A 26,646-nucleotide genomic window follows, 5' to 3' on the forward strand; every position below is an offset into this window, starting at 1 on the left:
GTTTACAGCACTTACCCAAAGCATCCCATGTTGAAGAAAGGAAAGGAGAAGGGAAGGAAGGAAAGCGAGTGGGACAAGAAGAAAAGATCTATCCTTCAAGCAGGCAATTTATGGGATTCATTGATAGATAAAAGCCAACATTCATTGAGGGTCTCCTTAGTGTCATCTATGTGCTGAGCGCATTTAATACACACAATATCCCTATGAAATATTTCAGTTGTTTTCAACATTTTCCATACAAAGAAACCCAGATTCCTCAAATCATTTCCCAAGGCTGCCCAGGTTACAGATGAGGCAACCAGGCTCTGAACCCCCTTGCTGCCAATAGTTTGCTGGTTTACCACTGCCATCTTCAGCCTCCTGGAACAGGCAGGCTATTCCAGCCTGACCCTGACCTAGACCTTCCTCTTCCTTCTTGGCCTCTACCCTCTCCATACACTGCTCTTCCCCTCCTTCCACTGCCCTCACAGAAATGCAGACCGTACTTTGCTTTTCATCTAGCCACTTAAATTTTGTCAAGCAAAACCTAAGAGCCAGAAAGGGTCCCAGTTCAAGTCCAAGCCTCTGAGATGTCTGCAAAGACAGCCTTTCCTGACCAGACTCTCCTTTAGTTTTGTTTAATTCTGCCGCTTGCAAAGAAAATGCCTGGAGGCGGGCACCTGGCTTTTAGTCTAACATGCCACCTCCCTGTCAGGCAGCTTTCAATTTACCATGCCTCAGCATGTCCAACCGCATCTTCGTCAAGACTTCCAAGATGGCAGTGACAAGCTTTTCGGGTACTTAAGGCAAACATGCATGACAGTTTTCCTTGACACTTGAATTTTTAAAAAGACTTGCCTGGGGCCCCAGGAAACCCAGCATTTAGGAAACCAGGAGCCTTCCAAGGAAGCCACACTTTCAGAACCTGCTTCCCTGGGACTTGTTTTGTGACAGGGACACTGCAGGATCTGCTTGAGAGTATATTAAGTACCATGGCAATATTTACGTGTTGATGCTAAATAATGGTTGCCTTTTTTAATGGCATTTTTTGATGACTGAAATGTATGGATCTGTTCAATGCATTGTCAGTGGGTATGTGGCTGGCCTACAAACACACTTAAATGGCACACTTCTGCAAAGCATTAATTTCTAAGTGTCCAACAGATATATGTAGGCAGGCAGACATGTCACAGGGGTTGCTATAAAGCTTAATTAATATCCCTAAAGAGCTCTTATATCATTTCAAGAAGAGTGCTAAATAAGAAGAAAGCATTGTACCTATGGATATTACACATATAAAGAAATGTGGGTGAATAAACTAATAGGTCTTTGTATATTTGTTCATGTCTCAAAGGGTCTGTGTAAATTCAAATGGGAAAATAAATTGTATTAGAGATAACTATCTTTTATTTGAGTGTTTAAAAAAAAAAGCAACAGAGCCCCAAACTTAAATGCTAGAAATCTCTACACACTATTGATGTGGAAGCAAATCTATAATACAAAAATGAAGAGTAGTTTTCTTTCTTTCTTTGTTTTCCTTCTCCTCTGCCCATCCCTACATCTTAGGATTGCTTTAATGACTTAAGAATTATTTTTACCTGTGCAAAAATTGAATAAATCAGTTTTGTTTTTCTTTCTAAGCCTTGAAGAAATCACATAAAATACTTTATCTGCCCGTTTTAATTTTTCTATCATAATAAAACTTCCTTCTTTCTCTGCCTTTCTCCCTCCCTCCATTCCTTCCCTCCATTCTCTCCTTCCTTCCATCCCTCCTTCTTCACTCTTTCCACCAAGTGACTAGGTCCTGAGAACCTACAAAAATCTAGGAAATAGCCATTATTTAGGTTTTTGTTTGTTTCCTTTTAATTTCTTTCTGCACCTTAGTGTACTCATCCAGAAATAAAGGGAAATGAATTAGAATTTCATTTCTCAAAGGTGTACCCCATGGAATACCTTTTTAAGACTGGGAAAGTAGGTGGATATAAAACTTAAGTGATAAAATAAGCAGAATGATAAATATTATATTGTAGAGTACTGAGATATTTAAAATATTAAAGGCTTGTGAAGATCCTGTAGTAATCTCTTAAATTTTCTTCACTCCAGTATTTCCCAAATATCATGAAATGCTTTCTTTACCTAAAGCTAGTAATATATGAATACACTGAGTGATCCGAAGAAGATACTTTGAGATCTTATATTTCAGACCCTCTGATCTCACAACAGAAGTAGGAAACCTAGAATTTCTTCAAACTCTTTCTAGAGAAGGACTTTCTGAATTTGTCTTCTAGGATAAGATGTAATTTCTCTCTCAGAGCCAAAACTTAAGAAATCCACCCATGTTCAGATTCACTCATCATGTTCTACAATATTTGGGCCTGTGAGTAAGTACTGTTTATAATACAGTGCTCGGATTATGTGCTAACAATAAAAACTTTTTTATAAAAATGTCATGGATAGATCACTTTGCTAGAATATAAACCCTAGTACTTTTCTACTAAAACCTCTTTCCTAAAATGAGAGTCTGTCACTTGGCATGTTAAAACATTTTGTAAGATATAAAGTATTATTACTGTTTTTGTGGCTACTGCCACATGGCTCTTTGGTGATGCTTTTTTGTTCTTGTTATTTGAAAGTTTTCAAAAAAAAATTTATAACATGGGTAAGATGAAAGGAGACTAGCAACATGTTCAGGGCCAACTAGAATTTGACCTTGCTGAGGAATTCAAGGTTGATCATTTTCTACATTTAGAAAACAGCTAAATGTTCCCCATAAAGTTTAACATAGAATTACCATAAAACTGAGCAATTTTCCTATGTATTTCACCCCAAAATTGAAAATAGGTGCTCAAATATTTGTACACAAATGTACCAAGCAGCACTATTCACCATAACCAAAAGACCAAAACAACATAATGCCCCTCCATGTATAAATGGATAAACAACATGTGGTGTGTGTATGGTTGTATATGCAATATATATACATGCACACACAATGGAATAGTATTCAGCCTTTAAAAAGAATGAAATGCTGGGAACAAACTGAGGGTTGATGGGGGGTGGGATGGATGAAAGGGTGGGTGATGGGTATTGAGGAGGGCATCTTTTGGGATGAGCACTGGGTGTTGTATGGAAACCAATTTGACAATAAATTTCATATTAAAAAAAAAGAATGAAATGCTAATAAATGCTATAGTGGAGATGAACTTGAAATATGCTAAGCGAGAGAAGCCAAGCACAAAAAGTCACGTATAGTATGATTCCATATATATGAAATACCCATAATCCATAGAGACAGAAATCAGATTAGTGGTTACCAGAAGCTAGGAGTAGGAGAACAGGGATTTAGGAATTACTGCTTGATGGGTACAGGGTTTGCTTTTGGGGTAATGAAAATGTTTTGGAACAAAATAGGGAGGGTGGTTGTACAATATTTTGAATGCATTGAATGCCATTGAATAGTATGCATTAAAATGATTAATTTTGTTATGCAAATTTCACCTCAGTAGGAAAAATTTTTCATTAATTAATTAATTGATTGATTTAAGGAAAACAACTAGAGAATCAATGTATTCCCCTTAGTATGAAAAGTCTACTCAAGGGAGAAGCAACAAGATAGTTAGGCTTGGAAAATCCATCTCTTGCTCCCATCTTTTCCAAGAAAAATGCTAAGAAAACATGCCAGTTTCCAAAACATGCTTTAGAATGGTTAACTTTGAAGGCAGTACACAAAATACCAGTACATGTGATTTGATTAATACTGTTAAATGGATCCAAGGATGCAATATATTAGCATCTGGAAGATTTTAAACATGATTCCCATTCAGCATCTTGGTAAATGCAACTCATCAGACTTTCCTGAAATTGTTGAAGCACCAAAGATAAGGAAATACAGGTGTATCAGATGAGACTCCTTTGTTACAGAGGTGGCAGGGGAGGGAGGATAGAGAAAGATAAATGGGTTCTTATCTGGGTGGAGGAGGGTGTACACAAGATTTTTCAGAGATGAAAACTGTTCTCATCATATTCTTTTAAAAGTGATTTGGAAGAGAAAATGCACCATGAAATCTTTATGTTTGTAGAGATACCAAACCTATGAAGATAAACTGCTCTGTAGGTGGGCAGAGAAGTGACAGATAAGGAGCAAGTACATTTACCAAAAAAAAAAATTCTTCCACGGTTGTAGGAAGATTATCTCTGAGTTCCTGGTTACAAACCAGAAACTGGCCCTGAGATTATTGTAAACTAATGCCTAAACATAGATGTCCATTGGGTTGCTGAGGAAAGAGAGGAGGGGAAGGGCTGAAGAATGCACAGCATCACTAAGTAGAATCCTAAAAATTAATCAAAAGTGCATTATCACTATTTCAAAAACTGTTTTGAGTTCTCAATGGAAATAGTCAATAGTCAATAGCTAACATACCTCAAGAATGACAAAAAGGTTGAGGAAAATTCCAACCTAAAAGATTAAGAAAATGGGAAGGCTGTCATAAAATGTGCTAAAAGCCTCCTCAGAATAGAAAGATGCAGGTTTCTCAAAGGATTTAAAAAAAGAAAAAAAAATATGTAGGCATAATGAGAACATGGTCCTGTTTACCAAAATCTTGAAACTCAGGGTGACAGGGCATTCCTTGAAGAGGACACCACAGGATACATAAATAGATGTGTGGACCTGAGAACATATAGAAAAGTTTTCAAGATCTAGATTGGCTCATTTATCCATTCATTTACTAAAAATTGTTCAAACACCAAACATTTGCTGGACATGCTTCCAGAGGGTGGGGATACAGCAGTGGGGAGAACTAAATCTGGGCCCTCAAGGAAAGTGCATGCTGTTGGGTGAAGCAGGTAATAAGCAAGATGATAGCTACTCAAAGCATAAATGTGGAGCAGATGATATGGCAGGGCCTTATATGAATACCATCACTCTATGTCCCTCAAAAATCAGTCATTGGAGGTGGAAAGTCCCCAGGCTGCCGCCTTGGCCAAGGCAGGGTATAAAGTAAAAAGCTGATCAAAAAAAGTCTTTCTGAGAAATGAGTTTTGAAGAGAGACTGCTTTCAGTCTCCTGAGGAGAAGTCATGCAGAGATCTGAGTTAAGAACTTTCTAGAGGGAAACACAATGTAGAATACCCTGAGATGCAGAGGAGCTTGGCATCTTTGAAGGACAGGGAAAAGTATGGTGGAAGTCTCAAGAACATAACCGGTGGAGGACAGGAAGAGATGAGGTACACCATAATGAGGTGCTATATAGACCTGCATAAGGAGCTGGGTTACTTTTAAGTATAAAGGAGATGGATAGTTTTAAGAGGGAGAGTAGTATGATTTGATTTGTGTTTATAGACAATGGCTGGCTCCTGCATAGAGCATGGATGTAAATGGCCAACGTGGAAATAGGGAGACCTATTTGAGGCTGCTGTATGCAGTAAGCCAGGCACAAGGTTTAAGTGGTAACAAGAGGATGGATATCTGTATGTATTATTCCAGGCTGAGAGAAATGAACTGATGATGAATGGGGGTTATAGGAAGGACAGGAACCATGGTGAAGCCTAGTTAAGTAAATGGCATGGCACCCAGCCAGATGTCACACACCAGGACTGACAGTTGTCCTTGTTGCTGGCAATGTTGGTGGCCCACACATCTCAGTCAGCTTCTTCTCTGAGACTGGACTTCAGGTGGGGACTGGTCCCTAGGTTTAACAAGGCCCAGCTATCTCATATTACATTGGAACAGCTCTGTAGAGCCATCCCATGACCCAAGACCAACAGCTCTAGAGCACCCCATGAGATTGACCAAGGAATCCTTAAAACATCCCAGTTTAGCTTCTCTCTATGCCCAGCCTGCTTTCTTCAATCCCTCACACATGGTGTGCCCAAGAGCCCTTTCTAATAAAACTTCCTGCATGTACATTTCTTTCTCAGAGTCTGCTTTCTGGGGATGGCACCTGCTCAACTGATAGGTGATTACTTCTTTGACCAACAGGGGTGAGACCTGAAAGAAGGACACTTTGGAGTGAAAATCAAGAGTTGTGTTCTGGCCATGTTAAATTTGAGATTTCTGACTATATCCAAATGTACAATGATAGTAATAATGAGGATGGCTAGAATATTCTGGACAAAAACCAAAACCCTCGAGGCAGAGCACAAAGAAGGCCACCAACCCTTTTTATCACAGAAGACAACTGAATTCCCAATGAGTCTTTTCTGCCTTAATTCGTTTATAAATGGAATGCTTCTAAAGATCTGTCACCCTTTGCTCGAAGAGAAGACGTAGTTTAAAACCCTTTGTATGTGCATTAATATCCAGATTCCATGCCCTCAAAACCTTGCATAGTGTAGTTCTCCCCTTGCCTACCTCTCCTGCCACTCACCCTGTGGAGCACTGGGTTCCAGCCACATGTTCTTCTCTCGCTTTTTCAAAAAGTAGAACTTTCCCAATGTAGGACTTTTGTACACGCTGTTTCCTCTGCTAGGGATGCCCTTTCATCACTCCTTGAATGATTAACTCCTTCTTATTCTTAGACCTCTCCTTTTTTATCATGTCCTCAGAGAGGAGTCAGAGAGGAGTGACCATTCTACCGGAGTCCCACATTTCCTCTTAGTCGCTTTTCCTTCACGGCACTTCTAGGTTTGTAATTACTTCATGTACTTGTTGGTTTACCTGGACTTGAGTTTTGTTTATTCCATTTGTCTTTCTGATTAGTAATTCCATAGGAGGATGAGGATTTATTCACCATTTTATCCAAAGCATCTGGTACCACATGATACATATTCCATGTTCAGTAAATATTAGTTGACTCATGACTTCCTATTTAATTTTTTTAAATTTTTTTAATGTTTATTCATTTTTTAAGAGAGAGTGTGAGTGGGGGAGAGGCAGAGAGAGAGGGAGACACAGAATCTAAAGCAGGCTCCAGGCTCTAAGATGTCAGCACAGAGCCTGACGTGCAGCTCGAACTCATGAACAGAGATCATGACCTGAGCCGAAGTCTCACGCTGAACCGACTGAGCCACCCAATCGCCCTGTACCTTCTTATTTTAGATTTTGAATTCTTTAGAAGGAAAAGAGGTAATATGGAATATCTATGTGTTAGAAACCTCCTGTGGGTCAGCCTCTGTGCTCACAGATTGTATTCATTATCTCTTTCAACCCTTCCCATAGTTCTGTAGTGCAGATATTGTTATTTACCCAGTTTTTAGAGGAAGCATCTGAGGCTCAGGGAGAATAATTGGCTTTCCCAACCTAATGCAGTTCCTGGTAGAGTTGAGATTTGAGTTCGGATATGCCTGACTCCAAAGCCTATGCATTTCCACTGTTCCACAATTGCTGTGTTCCTTCAGCAGATATCTGTGAGCTCCTACTATAAACAGAGAAAGATACCAGGAAGCGAAAGGTATAGGATCTGCCTTTGGGAAGCTTGTAATATGACTGGAGAGACAAGACAAACACACAGGACAAATGTAGTAGCATGAAGCAGAATATGATAAAGGAACATGCCCTAAGGTTTCTTCCAGCTCGAAAATTCTTTGACTCTCTGAATGGTACAGGCAATAAACTCGATGGGAGAAATCATTCTGCTCGTTGATTGTATCTGATGGCGGGCATTCTTTCTTCATCTACCTCTGGCTGCCTGTGAACACAAATGCAAGTCTATTTGAAATGGCTGTCTCTATACTCCCATATTATAGTGTATGGTGAATTCAAGGTCAAGTTTGAAGTCAGAGTCAGAAGTCTTTGTTTTTTTCCTCTACTGTATCAAGACTTTTACCAATTAACTTGAAAAAAGTCAACAAGTTAACAACTCCAGGGGAAAAAAAAAAGACTCCTCATTTCATCCCAAAGACTCTGAAATGGATTTGCTCACAAAACACCAGGTTTCTTTAGTGACCTCCAGAGACCTTGCCTGTCACACTGAGCAGTATATCATTTCATGGGGGAAAAAAGAGAAGTTTTACCATGAAAAATGCTATGTTATATCACAGTGTGACACTATTTAAATATCAAGAGTTGAAGCTTCTATTTAAAAAACGGAAGGCAATAAATTGAGTTGCTAATTATTCCAGCTGTGAGTATTTTTGGTATGACTGCAAATTTTGAAGAGGGCAAAATAGAGGATTTTCCTGTTGTTCATGGCATATGCAAATATAGTGATGGTCCCCTATGATCTAAAAGGTTCAGGGATCAGAAACCTTGAAAGCCTATTTTTCATTGAATCAAAATTGGTTTGAGTCTAAGCTTAGGGAATCGTGAAATGAAATGGGCTTTTAATTATACTAATTGGGTTACTGGCTTCTTTTTCAAACTTAGGAAGTAGCAATTTTTTAAAAACATTTTTAAAGTTTTATGTTAAAAGCAACAGTTCATTTCTCAACTCAAGCATAAATTCCCAACTGGAAGGAGAGAACAAGCATATTAGTAATATCTTCAGTGCCTTCCCTTCCTAATAAAATTGTTTCGGGGAGTGGGATGCCTGCAATGTCCCAGTCACAGTGCTAATTAGAATGGCTCATGCATTCAACAAATATTATAAATAAGCTAGGGCACTGTGCTAGGTCAAGGAGATCTAGTAAAGACCAAGATATACATGATTCCTGCCTTCCAGTGATTAGTAGCTACATTTATTGACCATTCACTGGACATCAAGCTCGATTTTAAGCATCTCTCATGAACAAAATTACCCAATCCCCTAAACAAGCTCATAAAGGTACTAACGTTCCCTCACTTTACAGGTGAGGCCACCTAGAGAGGATAAGTAACTTACCCAGTGTCACACAGTGATAAGAATAGGAGCCAGGGGACACCTGGGTGGCTCAGTTAAGCATCCAAATCTTGATTTTGGCTCAGGTCATGATCTCACAGTCATGAGATCAAGCCCAGCATTGGGCTCTGCCAGACAGTACAGAGCCTGCTTGGGATTCATTCTCTCTCTCTCTCTCTCTCTCTCTCTCTCTCTCTCTCTCTCTCTCTCTGCCCCTTACCTGCTTGTCCTCTCTCTCTCTGTCTCTCTCTCTCTCTCAAAAAAAAAAAAAAAAGCCAGGATCTAAATCCTGGCTGTCCAAGTTCAGAATATGCACACTTAATACTGCCTCCTTGATATGATCCTATTCATGTCAAAAGTAATAAGAAAAAGGAATGTTTAAATGTAGGGAAAGCATCTGACATACAATGTTTACCAGTCTGTCTCACATGGTTATAAAATTTTTCTATTTTTTAATTTATGTATTTGATATTTTATAATGTGCACATTTTATATTTGCAAACAGGAAAATAAAGACAGAACACTTAAAAATAACTTAGTTTTGCTATTCAAGAAGTGGTTGAACAGTACAGTATCCAATATCATCTTTCTCATCTCTCTTGCTTTTTCCATCCCATCGTGTATGCTTCTCTCTCTCCCTCTCTCTGTCTCTGTCTCTCAATACCCCATGTCTCTCTCAGGAGTCCACCCATTGAGTTTCCCCTCTACCACCATCATTCCTTCTTGTAGTGGAGAGTATAATAATGATGAGAGAAAGTGTGGTGGTTATTTAACCTCTCTCCAGCTAAATGTTTTATTATAACTCCTGAAAACCTAATTACAGTAACTTTACATGCTACAGTACCCTTTATGGGCTGCCTCTTTATTAAACTTACTCCTTTAGAGACAATAAACCTGATGCTTCAAAGGGCAGAGCCAGGACCAGTAAAATGTGATGAAATCTCCCATTTTCCAGTGCACACCTGATCTCCCTCACTGATCACCCCATCCCCACTCCAGGTGCATCTCTGCTTCTATCCTTTCTCTGGCTTTTTATCAAATTTCAGCAACTGCATGTATGATATTAAAAATCTTTTAGGGATTAATGGGCTGTGTATCAATATTTTCATCCACTACTCTGAATACCTGTGAGTTTATTTACTGGGGAGGTCAATTTTCTCGGTAGAACAACAGTCAACACCTGGTTTCTCTGATAACTAGATCTGCTTTTTTGCACACGGCACTATGTTGAGGCCATTCAATAGTTTTGCTTGATTTCAAGGAGAATGTTTCCTGCAGCTGACTTCATGAACAAGAGAGAACTCATCTGTACTGTTAGCCATTAGTTGTGGTGGTTAGCTGAATGGTGCACTGTGAGGAAATAGTGGGAAACAGATTGAGAGAGAGGAGAACAGAGAGGGGTGGGGGTAGGGACAAAAACTTGACCTTTGGAGTTAAGGCAGTGCAATTATCTGTGTAGTACATTTCTGTTTCAAAGCCTTGCTGGGATTTCCCCCTGGGAATAAAGCCAAACCAATCGAAAATAGGGAGACTGCCTCTGAGGATCCCACTGATTGCAACCTGAAAAATGGTACTTGGTGTTGAGGGATTTTCTATGTTTGTTTGTTTCCTTCTTTAGCAGGGTTTGAGGTTAATGAGTGAGTTTACTTGTGATTGACTCAAAGAAAAAGGAAAAGAAATCTTCTGTTGGAGTCTCAAGTAGTTTAACCAGCTACTACTTCTCAACGCTTCTCTAGATGAGTCAAGCCCCTTCTGTATCATAAGAATAAAATAAAAATTCACAGCATTTTGACTTGATGGGCTCCGTTTTGCATGGATGCTATGCATGAGTTTCTTGTTTGTTAAACTTCTTTTTAAATTTTTCCATGGTCGTTTAATCAGAGAAAACGTGTGCCCTTAATTTTCTAAGCCAATTTGAAGCAAAATCCTGGTTTGCCAAGATGCTGCCATGTAAAATGCATGGGAGAATAGCTGTTAGGTATGCTTGCTTTCTCTGTCTCTTTCAGTTGTTTTTTTTTTTTAATGGTTTTGTTTTCACATGAGGAAAAGTGACATTTATCAAAAGATAGTTTCAGGTGAAGTGATGATCACTCTATTCTTAAGAACTCACTGGAGTCTAGTGTACAGAGATAAGGACACAGAGCCACAATCCTTCCTTAGCATTACTATTCAATTCCATGGGCATTCTGAGCCCCTAACCTGTGGCAGGAAGGATGCTGGGTGCTACGACTTGAAGCCCTGATAACCACATGGCTAGGAAAGGAAGAAGTGTGTAAGCTCTTCGTTTATTTTTTGTAACACATCAAGGACCGGTTTTCTCTATCCCTTTGAGTGTTAGCAAACTCCAAGGACAGCACTTTGGGGGCCCCTCATTTGCCTTTCCTTTCTGAGGCACAAGTGGCCAATTCTGAGAGCAATTGAGTTGTGCTTGAAAAATGTCAAGTGCATTTGGAAACTACACATTTTTGCTGACGCCTGGAGTCCTGAGCTGAGCTACTTCCATGACCGACCGCTGGGAAGAAGTTCAGTTGGGGCATCACAAATGATTCATCGGAGCATACTGAGCAGGCCCCTGAGGGGGAAAAGCTGTCTTAATAGCCAGTTCAGGGAAAAATCAGGAGAAGTCCCCTAAGCCTTCTTGGTCCTCCCAGTGACCATCTAGCCAGACCATTACCTTGTGGGTCTTGCTTCATTTTATTTATCTTTTTTTTCCTGCAGCATGTGACAGCAATCCTTGGTGAATCAAAGCTTTCATTTTTTCAACTTGGTATTTATGAAAATTTTCAAACAGACAGAAAAGTTGGGAGAATAGTACAATGTAAGAATAACCATATGGTTTCAACAATTGCTGTCATTTTACCACATTTGCCTCATCTATCTGTAAAGAGAGACACAGAGATTTTTTGCTGAATCATTTGAAAGTAAGTTGTAGACTTCCTGACACTTTACCCCTAAAGATGTCAGCATTCAAAATTCACATTTAAAAAAGATACATCTACTAACCATCTAGTATATTCTCTAGATGTATCACATTTAAAAAGATATAGCTACTAGCCATTAGACACATTTGAAAGGAGCACAATGGGTAGAGGGGAGTTTCTTAAACTTTAAGATACATTAGAATCACATAGAGAGCTATTTAACTGATACCTCTCAGACTCTAGCCCTAGGTCTGGATGGAGCCTCGAAAGTTGTACTTTTCTAACACAGCACTCAAGTGATCACAAAGGAGGTATTTATGGGACACAATCTAAAGATCATGTCTTTAGAATCTCTTTTTTTTATTTGTTTGCTGAATTTAACCTTCTAAAGATTTGGAGTGTAGCTGTGTTGTGGAGAAACAGGAGCCTACATATCTTTGGTACTTTGGTTTAATCATTTTAAGCACCAGAAACTAGGAAAAAAGCAGGGCGGGGGGGCGGGGGATGCAATAACAAAATGAGTTTCATTTAGCTGTGATCATCACAGACACCATGATATCAAAGAGAGCTCTATTCTGCTAGGATTAATGCAGTGTTGAAAAGTATATGGTGTTTTTGTCTTTGTTTTCCTATGGTGAAATGGCCTTGTATGTATAAACATAAACATCTGCCTATATGCATATATGCAAACTTGTAAGTCTGGAAAACAGAAGTCAGCATGGCAGAAAGAATCCTAATTTTAAAATTGAAAATGTTCACAGTGCTGTCCTGTTAACATTCATTGTTTTGGCCTTGGAAAGGTTGTAGGTCATTCATTTAACAAAGATTTGTTGAGTACTCACTATGTGCCAGGCTCTATTCTAAATGTTAAGATACAGTGGTAAACAAATTTTACAAAATATCTGTTTACTTTAAACTTCATATTTCAGATGTAATGGTGGAGATAGATAATAAATAAGATACAAACACATACATAATTGAGAAAAAGAAAGCAGTTATAATAGGATGGAGAATGACAGAGAAGGAAGGTGGGGGAGTGGGGGCTGAGAAGATCTCCCTGGGCAAGTGACATGGGAGCAGAGTGGTGAATGATGTGGAGAAACAAGCTGTGCAGGTTATTTCCAGGCAGAGGGGACAGCAGGTGCAAAGGCCCTTAGGTGAAAATGTGTTAGATGTGATATGAGGTGGAATATCAAGTGTACCTGATGGAGTGGGAGAGAGGGGCTAAAGTGGCAGAAGATACAACTGGAAAGGCCACTGGAAGGCAGATCATGGCAGAAGGTAGGCCATGGCAAGGACTTCTGATTTCATTTTTAGTATTATTGGAAGCCTTGATTGATTGATTGGGGGGAGGGGGTGGGAGAATAGTGACATGTGACACAATCTGACTTCCTCTTTAGAAAGAAGTGTGGAAGATAGACTGTGTTGTCAAGGAGACAATTTTAGGATCTCAGGAAGGAATCCCATACACAGAAAATAATAATCCTATCCCTCTATTATTTCTTACAGATGAGTACATTAAAAATAACATTAAAGCAATTTAAACTTCTTAATCTTCTTCTTGTGATTTCTCTCATGTTGCCAAAACATTGTTTCCCATTTACTGATTTTGTCCACAAACATGACTGATACTCAGGTGCCAGGCACTGGGATAAACTATATATATATAGATAGATAGATAGATAAACTATAACTATATATATAGTTATATATATTATATATATAGTTACATATATATTATATATAGTTATATATAGTTATATATATATATATAACTATATATAAAACTGTATATAACTATGTATATACTATATATATAACTATATATATATAACTATATATAAACATATATATAATATATATGTTTATATATATATTTATAGTTTATATATATATTTATAGTTTATATATATATTTATAGTTATATATATATAAATATATATATCTATATATAAAATATATATAAATATATATAAATATATATAATATAATATATATAGTTTTTACATATAAATATATATATAATATAATATATATAGTTTATATATATATAAATATATATATATATATAGTGTATGTAATCTCCAAGTAGATGATAGATACTTGAGTGCAAAAAGTGATAGAGGATGGGGTGGGGGTGCTTTTGGAACATGCTTCCAAAATAGGTGTTTGAAAGGTGAGTAGGAGTTGGCTGGGGTATGATGGGTGAGGAAGCAGAGGAACAGCCATTCCTGAAAGTCTTGCGCATCATTCACAAAGGCATGGCAACATGAACAGGCTGGTTAAGGAAGGAGGTGTCTTTTGGCATGACTGAAGCATAGATTTTGGGAACTGGAAGCACAGGGATAGAGACAAGGGTAAAAGTTGGGTAGTTGTTGCAAAGAGTGTGGTCCCATATTCAGATTTGGATTTCTTCTTATAGACTTTGGAGGATCATCAGGGATTTATAAGCCAGAGCACAATGACATTTGTGGTTTGGGGAAAAAGCTAGCAGGAGGATTGAAGGGGAAGGTTGGTGGGAGAAGTTTTCAGAAGTAAACTTGATAGGATTCTTTCACCCATTGTATGGGAGAAGGTGAGGGGAAGGGAGGAGGTGAAAAATGGCTACAGTCTCTCAGGAACCTGGGAATAACAGGATTGCAGGAGGAATCTGAATGGGGAGGAGAAGGTAAAGAGTCCGTGCTTGGCTGTAACTTGTTCAGTACAGCTGTGGGATGTAGAGATAGAGAGATGCCCAGTGTACAAGTGGAATACGAATCTGGACCTCAGGAAAGAAGCTTGTTGGAAGTGGAGACCCAGAGACTTGAGTCATATTGGTGATGCCTGAAGCCATGGAAATGGGTAAGATCTCTGTAGGGCTGAGAACTGGTGTTCCCATATTTCTAAATATTTATCAATAACAGCTTGAGATATCTTTATATTCCTTGGTTTTAGTTTGATTTCCAGTTTTCACTACCCACTCTTGGAAAGTTGTTCAAGAAGTACATTTGAGCTAGTTCTAAATCAAATTCCAGCATTTTCCCATCCCCCTGGCTTTCTGGTGGGCATATGTTCTAGCTTAATTGCAAGGCAGTGGACTGTTATTTAGTGATTTGGAGAACTCTTCAGGTGTTTGTTCGACATTTGTCAGGCTTTAAATTAAAATTCATGTTTCAGGCTCCTTATGTTGCTCTGACAATTAATAATAAAAGCTACTCATCATGCATTGAGCACTTACTATGTGACACACCCTTGGTTAAGTGCTTTTCCTACGTGATCTTGTGTAACCCTTACAACAGTCTACTCTGTGACATGAGGTACCTCTGCTACTCTTACCCCATGTTACAAGTGAGGAGATGGAGGCTTTTAAGAGCAGCATTAGGTACCTTGTGTGAGCTTACTTCTCCAATAATGGCACTGCTGAGATTCCAGTCCAGGCGAACATTGCTGCCAAACACTGCTTCTAAACACTGCCCACTTGCCACCTCTTCTAGAAGACACTTTTAATCTGGAGCATTAAAAGAGTGCTATTGGATAAGGAATACAAAAGTTTATTTATGGAATCCAACCTCTTGCCTTTACTCAGATCATCAAACATACTTATAGTACAAATAAAGTTTAAATATCAGTTGTTTGCTTTAATGTTGACTATATTAAATAATTCACTAATCAGACACTCATTTTCTGACATCATTGTCAATCATACAGTCTTGTGTGATCTTTGTCAAAGATTAAAATACTTTCACGGATTTATCTGGAAGCATCCAAGACACAAATATTTGTAATAACTCTGATCTTGCCTCAGAATCCTACCAGGGTAGCTTGCTAAGCCCCATATGCAGGGGGTAGTGTGGTGTAGTAGGTCCAACTGGAGCATTGAGAGCCAGGCAGACTGGAGTTTTAGCCCCGATGACCCTGCTTGCTAACTTCCAGCTTGAGTGTTCTCATTTGTAAAATTATGGTAATAGTATAGGGTTGATGTGAGGTTGCATGCAAATAAAACATTTACCATTGTAATTGACACATAGTATGTGGTCACCTACTGAAGACTTGAAAGGAAATACCTGCATAATGTTTTGGAATCTTAGGATCTTAAGTTTACAAAAAAATGAGGAAACTCCATTCATTCATTCATTCATTCATTCAAACCCCTTGCATGTGGAGCTTTGAGTTGGTTACTGGGAACATAAAAATGAACAAGGTATAAAAGAAGACACAGTCCCAGCTTCCAGCTGCTCAGACTCTAGACACTACTTAATCCACGCTTTAAAGTTCACTACAGATTTCCTGGAAGACAGTCATCATTTTAAATAAGGTGCGGCAAGTCACATTTGAAGTCTTACAAATGGCACACACAAGAGAGAAGAATCTGTCAGAGAATTTATGGTCCTTGAAGTGTCCTTGGAGTGACAGTCTCCTGACCCTGAAGAAGGGTTATATTAGGTGTCAACAGTAGACCCCATTACCCTCTTGTCACACCATAGTCCTAGAGACCAAGGGCACCTTGTTTAATTGCCAGGCAAAGATGTTTCCAAAGGAAAAACTTCACATGACCTAGAGAGGCAGTCTCAGAACAGGAAGCAAGATGGAGGAGGGCAAACAGCCCAGGAAGAAGGCTCAAGATAGGTAGTTTAGAGTAACACTGAAGAGTACACACTTGAGCATGAGGCAGCGCTCAGGGTTCACATCCTTGGACAGTTGCTTGAATTCTTCCAGCCTGATTTCTCATATCTTAAATATTTTAATATTTAGTTTCTAAGTTGTTGTGACAGTATTATTTCAAGTGTCTTTGAATCTTTATTTATTTTCAGAGAGAGCACACGTGTGTGCTTGAGCATGGGACAGAGGGCAGGAAGAGAGAGAGAGAGAGAGAGAGAGAGAGAGAGAGAGAGAGAGAGAGAGAAAGGATCCCAGGCAGGCTCCATGATACCAGCCCAGCCTGATGAGGGGCTTGATCCCATGAACCATGAGATCCTGAGCCAAAATCGAGAGTCAGATGCTTAAACTTAATCAACCTTAACCCAACAAACCAGGCACCCCTCAAGTGCCTTTAAATAGCAGGTTCTAGTACCTGATACTGTTTAGTATCATCATCATCATCATCATCATCATCATTGTCATCATCATCATCTCCAAGTTACAAATGGTAACTCACTTTCCATATTTGCTTTGAATACTTTTCAGGATTGTTGTGGAAGGTAAAATCTAGATGCATATGAAATGCATAAATGATGTGACTCTATGGAATTAATTTATATCACTATCAGATGTAATCTTTGCCCCTTTTTCCATGACAAAGTAGAGCAGTTAACTAGGACTGTATAGAACTAGATAAAGCAGAGTGAAAGAAAAAGCAGGTCTATGTTCTCCAGGAGCCACCCATGTCCATGCTAACTCTTTCCTTTTTCTTGCCAGGCACTTTCTCTTTAAAACCTCCTCGGGAAGCACACCCCTGTTTAGCAGCTCTTCTCCGGGATACCCTTTGACCTCAGGAACCGTTTACACGCCACCACCCCGCCTGCTGCCCCGGAATACCTTCTCCAGGAAGGCCTTCAAGCTGAAGAAGCCCTCCAAATACTGCAGCTGGAAATGTGCTGCCCTGTCCGCCATCGCCGCAGCCCTCCTTTTGGCGATTCTGCTGGCATATTTCATAGGTAAGTCAAGGCAGCCTGCTCCATGACCCTGGCCATGAGGAGGTGGGGCAGAGATTGTGGGCTTATGAATGGAGAAGCCCTCTGTTGTCTGTACAGTTTGCTTTTTGGCTCCTGAAAGACATAAAAATGAATGAGGGATGGGAGTGCTTTTTCTCTCCTGAAATGCATTTAAATCTGATGAGTTTCTTTCTCAAGACTCTAATTAACATTTATCAGATGAATTAAGCATGCCTGCTGTATTCTTTCTTGGACATGAGCTGAAAATTGTTGTTCCTGTGAACCCATCCCTCTTTCCTGAAGTAGTCTTCTAGTGTCTTCCATCACTGGATTTTAACCTAGGTCTGTGCTCTAAAATTCATGCAACATGGGTTAATTTCAGCCAAAAACTGAATAGAATAATAGTAACCAGCATGTCTGGGAACATCTTGATTCAAAGGAAAGTTAAATTGCTAGCTTATTTTCAGAGGTGTGGAACAGAAACAGGATTGAGAGGTCAGGGTATCCAACCAGGTCTTTGTGTGGAATCAAGTCACCTAGGCACAGTGGATGTTGCCCACATCCTTTCCTTTGCTTGTGTCCTTTTAGTCTCAACCTGAATTGCACCACATTCATGAGTGAGGTTCATCTCACATGCCAACCTTGCTTCTGGGAACTCAGGATATAACTTAGGGTAGCAGGTTGGTGAAGTTGCAGTGGTATTTTTCTTCCTATGCCAGGCGTATTGGTTTGCATCCATGGGGTATAGCCCTGTAACTGCAGGAAGCAGCAGGTGCCAAGAGCTGAGGGGCAGAGTGCCATGTGCATATGAGCACCCTGGTCTGGACACAAAGCTTGCTCACAGCTCCTGGCCTCAGCAAAGAGCCCTGGTGCTGCTGCTCTGTCAACTGAGCTTGCCAATGCAGATCTCCTGGCCCAGGCAGAGGCCCCGTGATGTTTGATAAAGTTTATTTGAAACACTTGATGGCTCTGGCTTAGTTTCAGGGCAGCCATGACAGGCCTCCCCAATTTGGGGCTCTGCCATGTTGCAAAACAAACCTATAAAACACCAGCAGAAAGAGGCTGACTCCAAAATTCTTCTCAACACTTAGGCTGAAACTCCTCTCATTTAAGAGAGGGGGGTAAAAAAGCAACCCTGATTATTCTGACTTTGTCCCTTGTCCTTCAGCAGTGAACACTTCCTTCATCATCAGGCAGCCAGCTTGGTGCCTGCCAGAGAAGGAATAGGTCCAGGACTTCCCAGACTATTCTACCCAAGCTTACCTGATGGTAAAGGAGGTTGAATACACAGCCCCAGTGATCTGGGGCTCTGCCCAAGGCCATTACAAGCCAAAAATTGATGTGAAGTTTTCACTCTCTCCCATAATATTGCTATGCTCACCTTAATGTAGAAATATAAGTTTTTACATTATTTTCCTGTTGTGTCTCCTGGGAATGACCTCCAAAACTGAGAAAATTGACACTCTGGGGAAAGGCACCATGTTTATCTGGAACTTTGCAGAATCCTCGATGCTGTAAACCCCAGCTCCACATGGGGACTGAGGTCTGACACCCATATACTCCTAATTTAAAGTCATGCCTGCTTCTCACTTGCTCTCAATGAGGGATGGAGTCATGGATTGACAAGGGAGGGGAAAAGGCATCTGTTGCACTCTCAATCACTTGAGTAGAATCTTTTGTGTTGTTAGAAGTAGTTTTGTGTACTTCCCCAGCTAACTGTTCAGGGAGGCTTGGTAGAAACAAATTGAGTTGCCTTCAGGGTCTTTGCATGATTTGGCTTTGTGTCAGGAACTGCAAAAAGGGTCCATGAGCTCACTTCTCAGGCTTAATGTTCTGCTGAGCCTGTGGGCACCATGGGGAGCCCAGATACAGAAATTGAGGCACTGCTCACCTCTGCCAATACCATCCCCAGTGTACCTCCTACTCCACTTGCCAGAGAGAGATAGATGGCTATCGCCTAATATATTGAGCTTGATACTTAAAATATAATAGCTTTCTGTAGGGCGATTACATAAATGGGAAACCATATAGTGAGAGTTTAATGTTTTAATTGGGTGTGTATCTTGTAAATGATGGATTAGGAAACATATTTATCCTCAGTCTGGAGGCTACTAGAAGCTGGACCTGAGCATCTTAGGATAGTTTATTAGATTATAATCCATCATTTTCTATTATGTATGCTTTAGGTAAGATTATGCTTTAACCCTGAAGTATTAAAGAATACATTATGACTCAAAAATAAATGATGGTAGGGGCCAGTTTTCCCAGCAGTAATGCTGGTGAGTGTGGAGCCATAGGGCTACTCTCCCAGAGGTGACAGCAGATCTGCAAGCACCATGAAGGGGTCAAGGTTTTGAGTGCTGATCCTGACCTAGTGATTCATTTCTCCTTTGCCTTGACAAAGTTGTTTTCCTTCTGAGTCTTGGTTTCCCAAGTAAATTCTGGAAGCATGATGGATATTTACATGCAGAAACTCCAAAGTATGGTGAGGATTAATTAATGTGTATAAATCACTTTGAAGATGAAAAGCAGTATATTATTAATTACAGAGCTGCAGGGGCATAAACAGTGCATTACAAACACAGAGAAAAGTGCTGTTGGGAGCAACAAGTGATTGTGCCCACAAAGAAAACAAGCCATCAGGGAAGGACAGAAGGGCAACATAAAAATCAAAGACTTCCTGTTAGGGGAGACCAGAGTTTTTAAGACCTGAGCCCATTCTGGTTCATACATGACTCCATGTTCCACTAGAACATTATAAGTCCTGAAATTAAGCATCAGCCCCAAGATATTTATGGACAGGCACTGGGTTCAGGCCTGCCAGGAGCTGTGACAAATAGATCAAATTATCTTCCTTTCATGTTCAAACCTGTGGAGAGAAGACTCCAAAAATGAGCAATCTGGAATAGCTCAGCCCCATGACAAGTTCTTCTTTACATCCAGTATGAGGGTGAGTGTGAAAGCAGAATAAGGTCAACTCTTGTGCATATTGGAAGCGTGGGCCTTTACCAATTCAGGATAGATTCCCCCTTTCCTACTGACACAACTGGAGCCAATGATCTTTTATGATGTACTTTCCATAAGATTCTTCCTATGCCAGATTCTCCCAGTGTACATAACATCCTGGAATAAATTACTTTGAGAAGCTGCATGAACCACAAGGGGACCATTTTGTGCATCACTCAGGCCCTAGCCCATGTGGTTCCTAGGGAGTAGTGGCTATGAAATACAGAAGAGCTTCCCTCTCAGGATGTTGTCTTCTATCCTCAGGCATGTCAAGTGCTTTCATTGCCTGCAACACCAGAAATCCCTCAAGATCCCTAAGTTTCTGGATCATGTAACTAATGTAGAGTTTCTCACCTGTTTTATGTCAACTGTACTGTTTTTATCCTCATAGTATACATAACAATAACTGATTGGAAACTTCTATTTGCTCAGAACTGCAAGCCTTTTCATTTAAAGCATTTTTTCTGTAATTATTACATTTGAACCATACCCACAGCCCCAACATCCACTCTAGCAGAAAATAAAATTGGCAGATTACAATCATTTCACAAGAGTTGATGCTGAGGCCCAGAGAGCCTACCATCACATGGCTGGTTAGTTATAAGGGTAAAAGACTAGGTCCTTAGTCTCCTGATTAGTCCCCTAATGATTTCCAAATATCACATAAGACCTAAATCATCCCTTTTGTAGCATCAACTCCCTGTATCTGATTTTGCCTTCATTAATAAGGGAGAATAATTCAGCTCTTTCCTTCCCAAGCCATCTTCTGATGATTCCTGAAGTGGAGAGAAATTATCTCTCTTCCTCTGTCTCTCAACCTGTCTTTTTGTGTCTGTTTTCACAAACCTCTTCTGTTATAGCGGTCAGCAGACATTTTCTGTCAAGAGCCAGATAGCAGATCTTTTTTGGTTTTGTGGGTCGTGAATCTGTGTCACAGTTGCTGTACTCTGCTGTTGTATGGCAGAGCAGCCGTACACGTGTGGAAGCAAACGGGCAGGGCTGTGTTCCAGGAGACTTTACTTATGGACACGGAAATTTGCATTTCATGTACTTTCCATGTGTCATGAAATATTATTCTTTTTATATTTTTAAGGCTATTTAAAATGTAAAACTAGTCCTTAGCTCATGTGCTGTTGTTAAAAACATACAAACAAACAGGTGGCAGACTGGATTTGGCCCCCAGGCCATGGTTTGCCAGCCCCTCTTTGATTACATTACTGTTCTTTTCCTAAAAATACCTTTTTGGAGTGTTTCCATTTTTACAGAAAGAAAACATTTGCTTTCCAACTGGCCGATTGTCCAACTACTCATCCACTATAAGTGCAGTGGGTAATTTTTTCTGATGCTGCCATCCCACTTCATAATGAATAATTAGATCTGACTTCCTGATCCAAACCAAAAGGTAGAAAAAGCAAGCCACTTTTCTCTTTAAAACTTTGCAAAGGGTAAAATTTTCCATCCTAATGGATGGCTTGAGATAGTCTTTCAACCCGTGGGTAGAGTGTAATGACCTAAAAACTTTGCCACATACACACTTGTCTTCAACCTTCATTTACCCTAGGTTCCTCTGCAAAATCATGGCCTGTTTTTCAAGGTGACAAAGACCCTTTCTTTGTTAAGGTTTTCCAACAGGTTGTAACAGTGCAGTCCCTGAATGACATCATTGCTTTCTTCTCCTAGGTTAAGGTCAAATAGATCCCGTTTCCTTAAAAGGCATTGAAGTTCTTACAGGCTACCCACATCAAGGAAGAAAGGTGCTTGTGATATATGACTTTACTGCTTAAATCAAGATAATCCTAGAAATTCTGAGAGTCAACACAACAGTTCACCATGACACAGGACTCAGACTGTCATCCCCAAGTTAAAGACAATACGCAATATACGCTGAGTGTCTGTCAAAAACTCTTCTTGTGGTTGGGAAGGGAAGGGGGTAAGAAAGATAAGAGCATTTATGTCATCCTAAATTAGTTTTTAGCTCTTCAGATCTCTGCCAAACCAAAATACATCTATATATTAGAAAGTCACCTTGTCTTTTTTCACTACAGTAATTCCTGCCAAATATGAAATACTATGTTTTAAGTAAGCTGCTCAACGCTCTGTCTTCTGCCACTCTCACTTTGATCTGGGAAGAACGCGGGCCATCAACATGTCAGGATGTTAAAAGTGTGGTAATTTGGGGGGCTTTCAGTTTCTTTTGAAAACAATGAGAGATTATTTTCTATGGAAACTAAAAGCCTACAATGTGTTTAAAGTTGCTACACTTGAAAATTGATATGTTGAGACTCAGACTGATGAATCCTGTGTTCAGAGCTGCTATTTTGTGTATTCCCATCTCACTGAACAGAGCAGATTTGGGGAAAACAGAAAGAAAATGACAGAAAATGATGAGAAGCGTACACTTACCTGGCATCCTTTGTGAGGATACAGCCTAGGAAAAATGTTGGCCCTCTCTTTCAGACTCACTGTTCTTTGATGATCCAGAGAGATGCTAATCCTTGACCTCTGTATGAATTCCAAATTGTGTATTTACCTCCCATTATATAAAGGGCAAAATGGTAGTGATTAAATCTGAACAATCCTGCAAGTAACATTTCCACCCACCTCCCCAGCCCCAGATGGTCAAAGCTTGTATTTAGTCCCACAGAGAAGGAAAAAAGAAACTTCCCACAAATAAGTCAGGGGACCCAGTTATGTTATCAGTTCTGATGTTAGTAACAGACTTTTTATCTAATAGATATGCTAATGTACTCTTAACCAGATAATAAAGTCCTGTCCCTGCTTACACACTGGTGAGTCTCTGGCAGTGGGGGCTGCCATTTCATAATTGTACTCTTAATTTCAGAGGATGTGTCAATTTATGGAAAGCAAATTAAGTCATTAGCTAGGTCTCTGGTCTCCATCACCTAGCAGCCATGTGGCAACATGCATATCTCATGTGTGACATTCAGAAAAGTTCCTTTACTGAGGTGAGGTGCCTTGGCTTTCTTCCACAAGCCACCTGTCAGAAATCAAGGTAGCCAGCTGATACAGGGCTTTCCCACCCTGACAGGCAAGCTCCATGGATGAGCAAGAGGAAGCAACTTTTGGTCTTTATTTTGTAGACCCTCTTAATGCAAAACCAGGGAAGAGTGAGTAGTGCTACCACCCTGTGCCCCTCAAGGACCATGACAAGTAGACAGTGTTATCAGTATGATATGCTGGCCTAGGACCTTGTGGCTCCACAGAGCATGTGCTGGGTGAATGAGAATGCAGTGTTCACCAACTCTCTTTCTGTCAACTCACCATTCAGGCCTTTGTACTGAAATTTCTCTGTGACCATTATCTTTCTGGCAGTCAGCAATCAGTTCAGAAGCAGTAATGGGATGCGAAGCTATGACATTTTGTGTGTCTCTCCCACATGCTCTGTTTATTTGACTGCGTCACTTAGGGTGGTCATCAAGCCCACAGACCCTTCACCTTCCACAGGAAGCTTTTAAATTCTTCATTTCCTAAGCTTTGCATGTGTTTGTTTATATTTACATGTTTCATGATTTAGAATTCTGGATATAGCTTCTGTTGTACTGTAAATAAGTATTGTTTCGTTCTACGTTTTACCTGTAACACAATTGCAGGCGTTCTTGGCATGTTAATTAGAAAAGTACTACCTTGATGTGATGGAAATCACATGAATGGGCTTTGGTCTCAGGGAAGCCTGGGTTCAAATTCTGATGTGTATACTTAAAAGCTTTGTGACTTGGGCTTGCCGCTTAATCTCCCTATACTATAGTTTCTTTATCCAAAACAGTGGGATAATTCCTGCCTTGTAAAGATACTTCAGGTGTTCACTAATATTATATATGTATTCAACTTTTCTTCAAATGCAATGTCATCAGGTATGAGAAATGTCGTTTTTGTATGTATCCCCTAAGTACTGTGACAAGTACTTAGCATTTATAATTTTTATTATGTAGTTTTGGAAAGAGGTAGGCACAGACCACCTGGAATGACATACAACCCTATGAATAGATAGGTCTATAGTCAGACCAGCAAACCATTGTCTGCTTGGCCAGCCATGACTGTAAGAAAACACCAGTTGTAAAATGCATTCTGGTTTCAGAGATAGGAAAATGTGAACACATCTGAGTTTTAGAATCAGTGAAATGTGGTGGCACCTGACACACAGTAGAAGCTCAACTAAACAGTTATTACGATTATCGTGTTGGCTCCCACACTCCTAGACGAGGTCCATTGAAAAGCATAAAACCAGGCTCTTGGATCACTGTATCCCCAACAATGCCTAACACCTTGTAAGCATAAATAAATATTTATTCAATTAATAAATGCTGATTAGGGTTAGGGCTAAGTTGGACCATTAATGGACAGCGTTATCAAGTGCCCAAAATACCTGATCTCTGGTTTTACTTGTTCCCCCATGTAAAGGGAAGTTTCTGGTTCCCTGAAGTTGTAATTGCCTCCATTCCCAAGCATTTCCAAGTTATAAAGCATTTAGGCAAAGGAACAGTTAGGGGGGTTGTGTAAGCACCACATTTAAGCCCTCTAGCCGGAATCTGTGATTCCCTGAAATCAAGAGAGCTGGATGAGTGAAACTGGGAAGTGTTTGTGTCTGGCATACGGCCACCATTTGGCACTCATTTTACAAAAGTGTGGCAGAATTTAGTTGGAGTTCAAGGTGAAAAAGCAAATAATGGCATAAATCTGAAAGTCTGTTGGCTGCTTCTCTGTAAATGAGGATGTGCTAAGAAATGAAGCAATTGCTACAAGGCACCAAATAGAGAAGAGGACTATTATATGGTGAATTAGGTCTGTGTACACAAGCCATACAGAATGTTTTGTGCTGAAATGCCCAGCTTAGCTGTGCAGCCTCATATGACAGAAATTTGACCCCAAAGCGAACTTTTAGAACATTCATAGTTTTCTTAAGATCACCTTAAATCATATTTCCTGTGTCCTTCACTGAAAATTCCTTTCTAGAAAAATCCACATTTTGGTTGTTAAGAATAGACATGCAGAATTGTTTTCTGAGCCCTTTACTCATCAAATAAATCATTTATTAAATTGATGTCTCGTATTAAGATCCTCTGTGTTAGGAGAGCAAATGGTCCATCAACTACATTAGCATATTTAATATTACCATAAAAGAGAGGATAATGCATTGCATGTTCCACTAATTTCATTTTTTTTATTATCAACTTATAGCCTTAAATATGTAAATATCAGAATGTCTCAGGAAATATAGCAGTCCTAAACTATGTGTTGGTAAGAAAAGAGTTTTGCTGAAGAGAATATTGTCCTCCTTTCTTGGAAAGAAGGATTTATATGATACATAATAAGTATCTTTCAAAGGCATTTTTCCCTAATAAACCAAAGCTTCAGAGAAGGGAGGATCAGCTTTGCCTCCAATCTTTGCCTTTCTTTCGTCATGACTTGTGTTCACAGCTGTTAGGGAAGGCCCTTCCCTTGGGACGGGTTTTCAGTGGAGTTAGGTCATGTGGAAAGATGTGTACATACACGTTTGGCCCTCCCCTAGGGACTCTGATCTTTATAAAAGAAAGGTATATTGCCTTGCTTTTGCCTTTGCCGTCATGATGCAATCCTATCTGTAGGCTTACTTCTATTACACCATGAGTGTTTTAGAGGCACGTTAATGAAGTTTAGATTAGACTTGCTTATATTCCAAAGGGAAAGGTAAGTGGCAGTCTATCAAGTGTATTCTGTTCTTTGGGCCATGCTAAACAAGACGACATCTTTCAAAGAAGTTCGGTATGGCTTTAAATTAGAAGCATTGTTGAAACTGGTTTTAAGGCTACCTTATGCCCAAAGTTTACAAATATAGACTTCTAGGGCATTCGCTGAATTAGAGTTCATGTGCTTAAACTTCCCTTTAAGTTTCTTTTTTTTATTTTGAGAGAGACAGAAAAAGTGCAAGCATGGAGGGCCACAGAGAGAGAATCCCACGATCTGTGATATCATGACCTGAGCTGCAGTCACTTAGTTGGGCACTTAACTGACTGAGCCACCTAGACTCCCCTTAAACCTTCTTTTAATAACATTTGTATACTTCCTTGAGAAAGGTGTCTCTTCTCTTGAGAGAATTGTAGGTTAAAGACTTTTTTCCCCGTGAAAAATCTTCTCGCAACTTTGTATATGAGTGTTATGTATTATTTTTTTAATTTAAAATGTATTAAATTTATTATATTAAGTTCATGTTTTTTCCATTGCACCAAAAATTTTGTTTAGGCAAAGGATTGGCTGTTCACATTGTTTGCTGGGATCTGCTGACCAGCCTCTGAATCTAGGACATTTTTACTTGAAAAATTTCCCTAGATCTAGAGTCTGATAAGCAACCCCATAAAAT

The 26,646-nt window shown here is 39.6% G+C and overlaps 1 protein-coding gene across 24 annotated transcripts in view; it reads left to right on the top strand.

Annotated features, from left to right (window-relative positions):
- The window catches only part of TENM2 (teneurin transmembrane protein 2), a 1,977,383-nt gene that overhangs the window by 1,687,712 nt on the left and 263,025 nt on the right, over nt 1–26,646 (top strand). For all 24 annotated transcript variants that reach the window (XM_058722697.1, XM_058722719.1, XM_058722713.1 and 21 more), the window contains one exon: nt 17,050–17,288. In XM_058722697.1, the coding sequence (XP_058578680.1) occupies nt 17,050–17,288 (239 nt within the window). The remainder of the gene's footprint in view (nt 1–17,049; nt 17,289–26,646) is intronic.

Source organism: Neofelis nebulosa, chromosome 1, assembly GCF_028018385.1.
Source record: "Neofelis nebulosa isolate mNeoNeb1 chromosome 1, mNeoNeb1.pri, whole genome shotgun sequence".
Taxonomy (NCBI): Eukaryota; Metazoa; Chordata; class Mammalia; order Carnivora; family Felidae; genus Neofelis; species Neofelis nebulosa.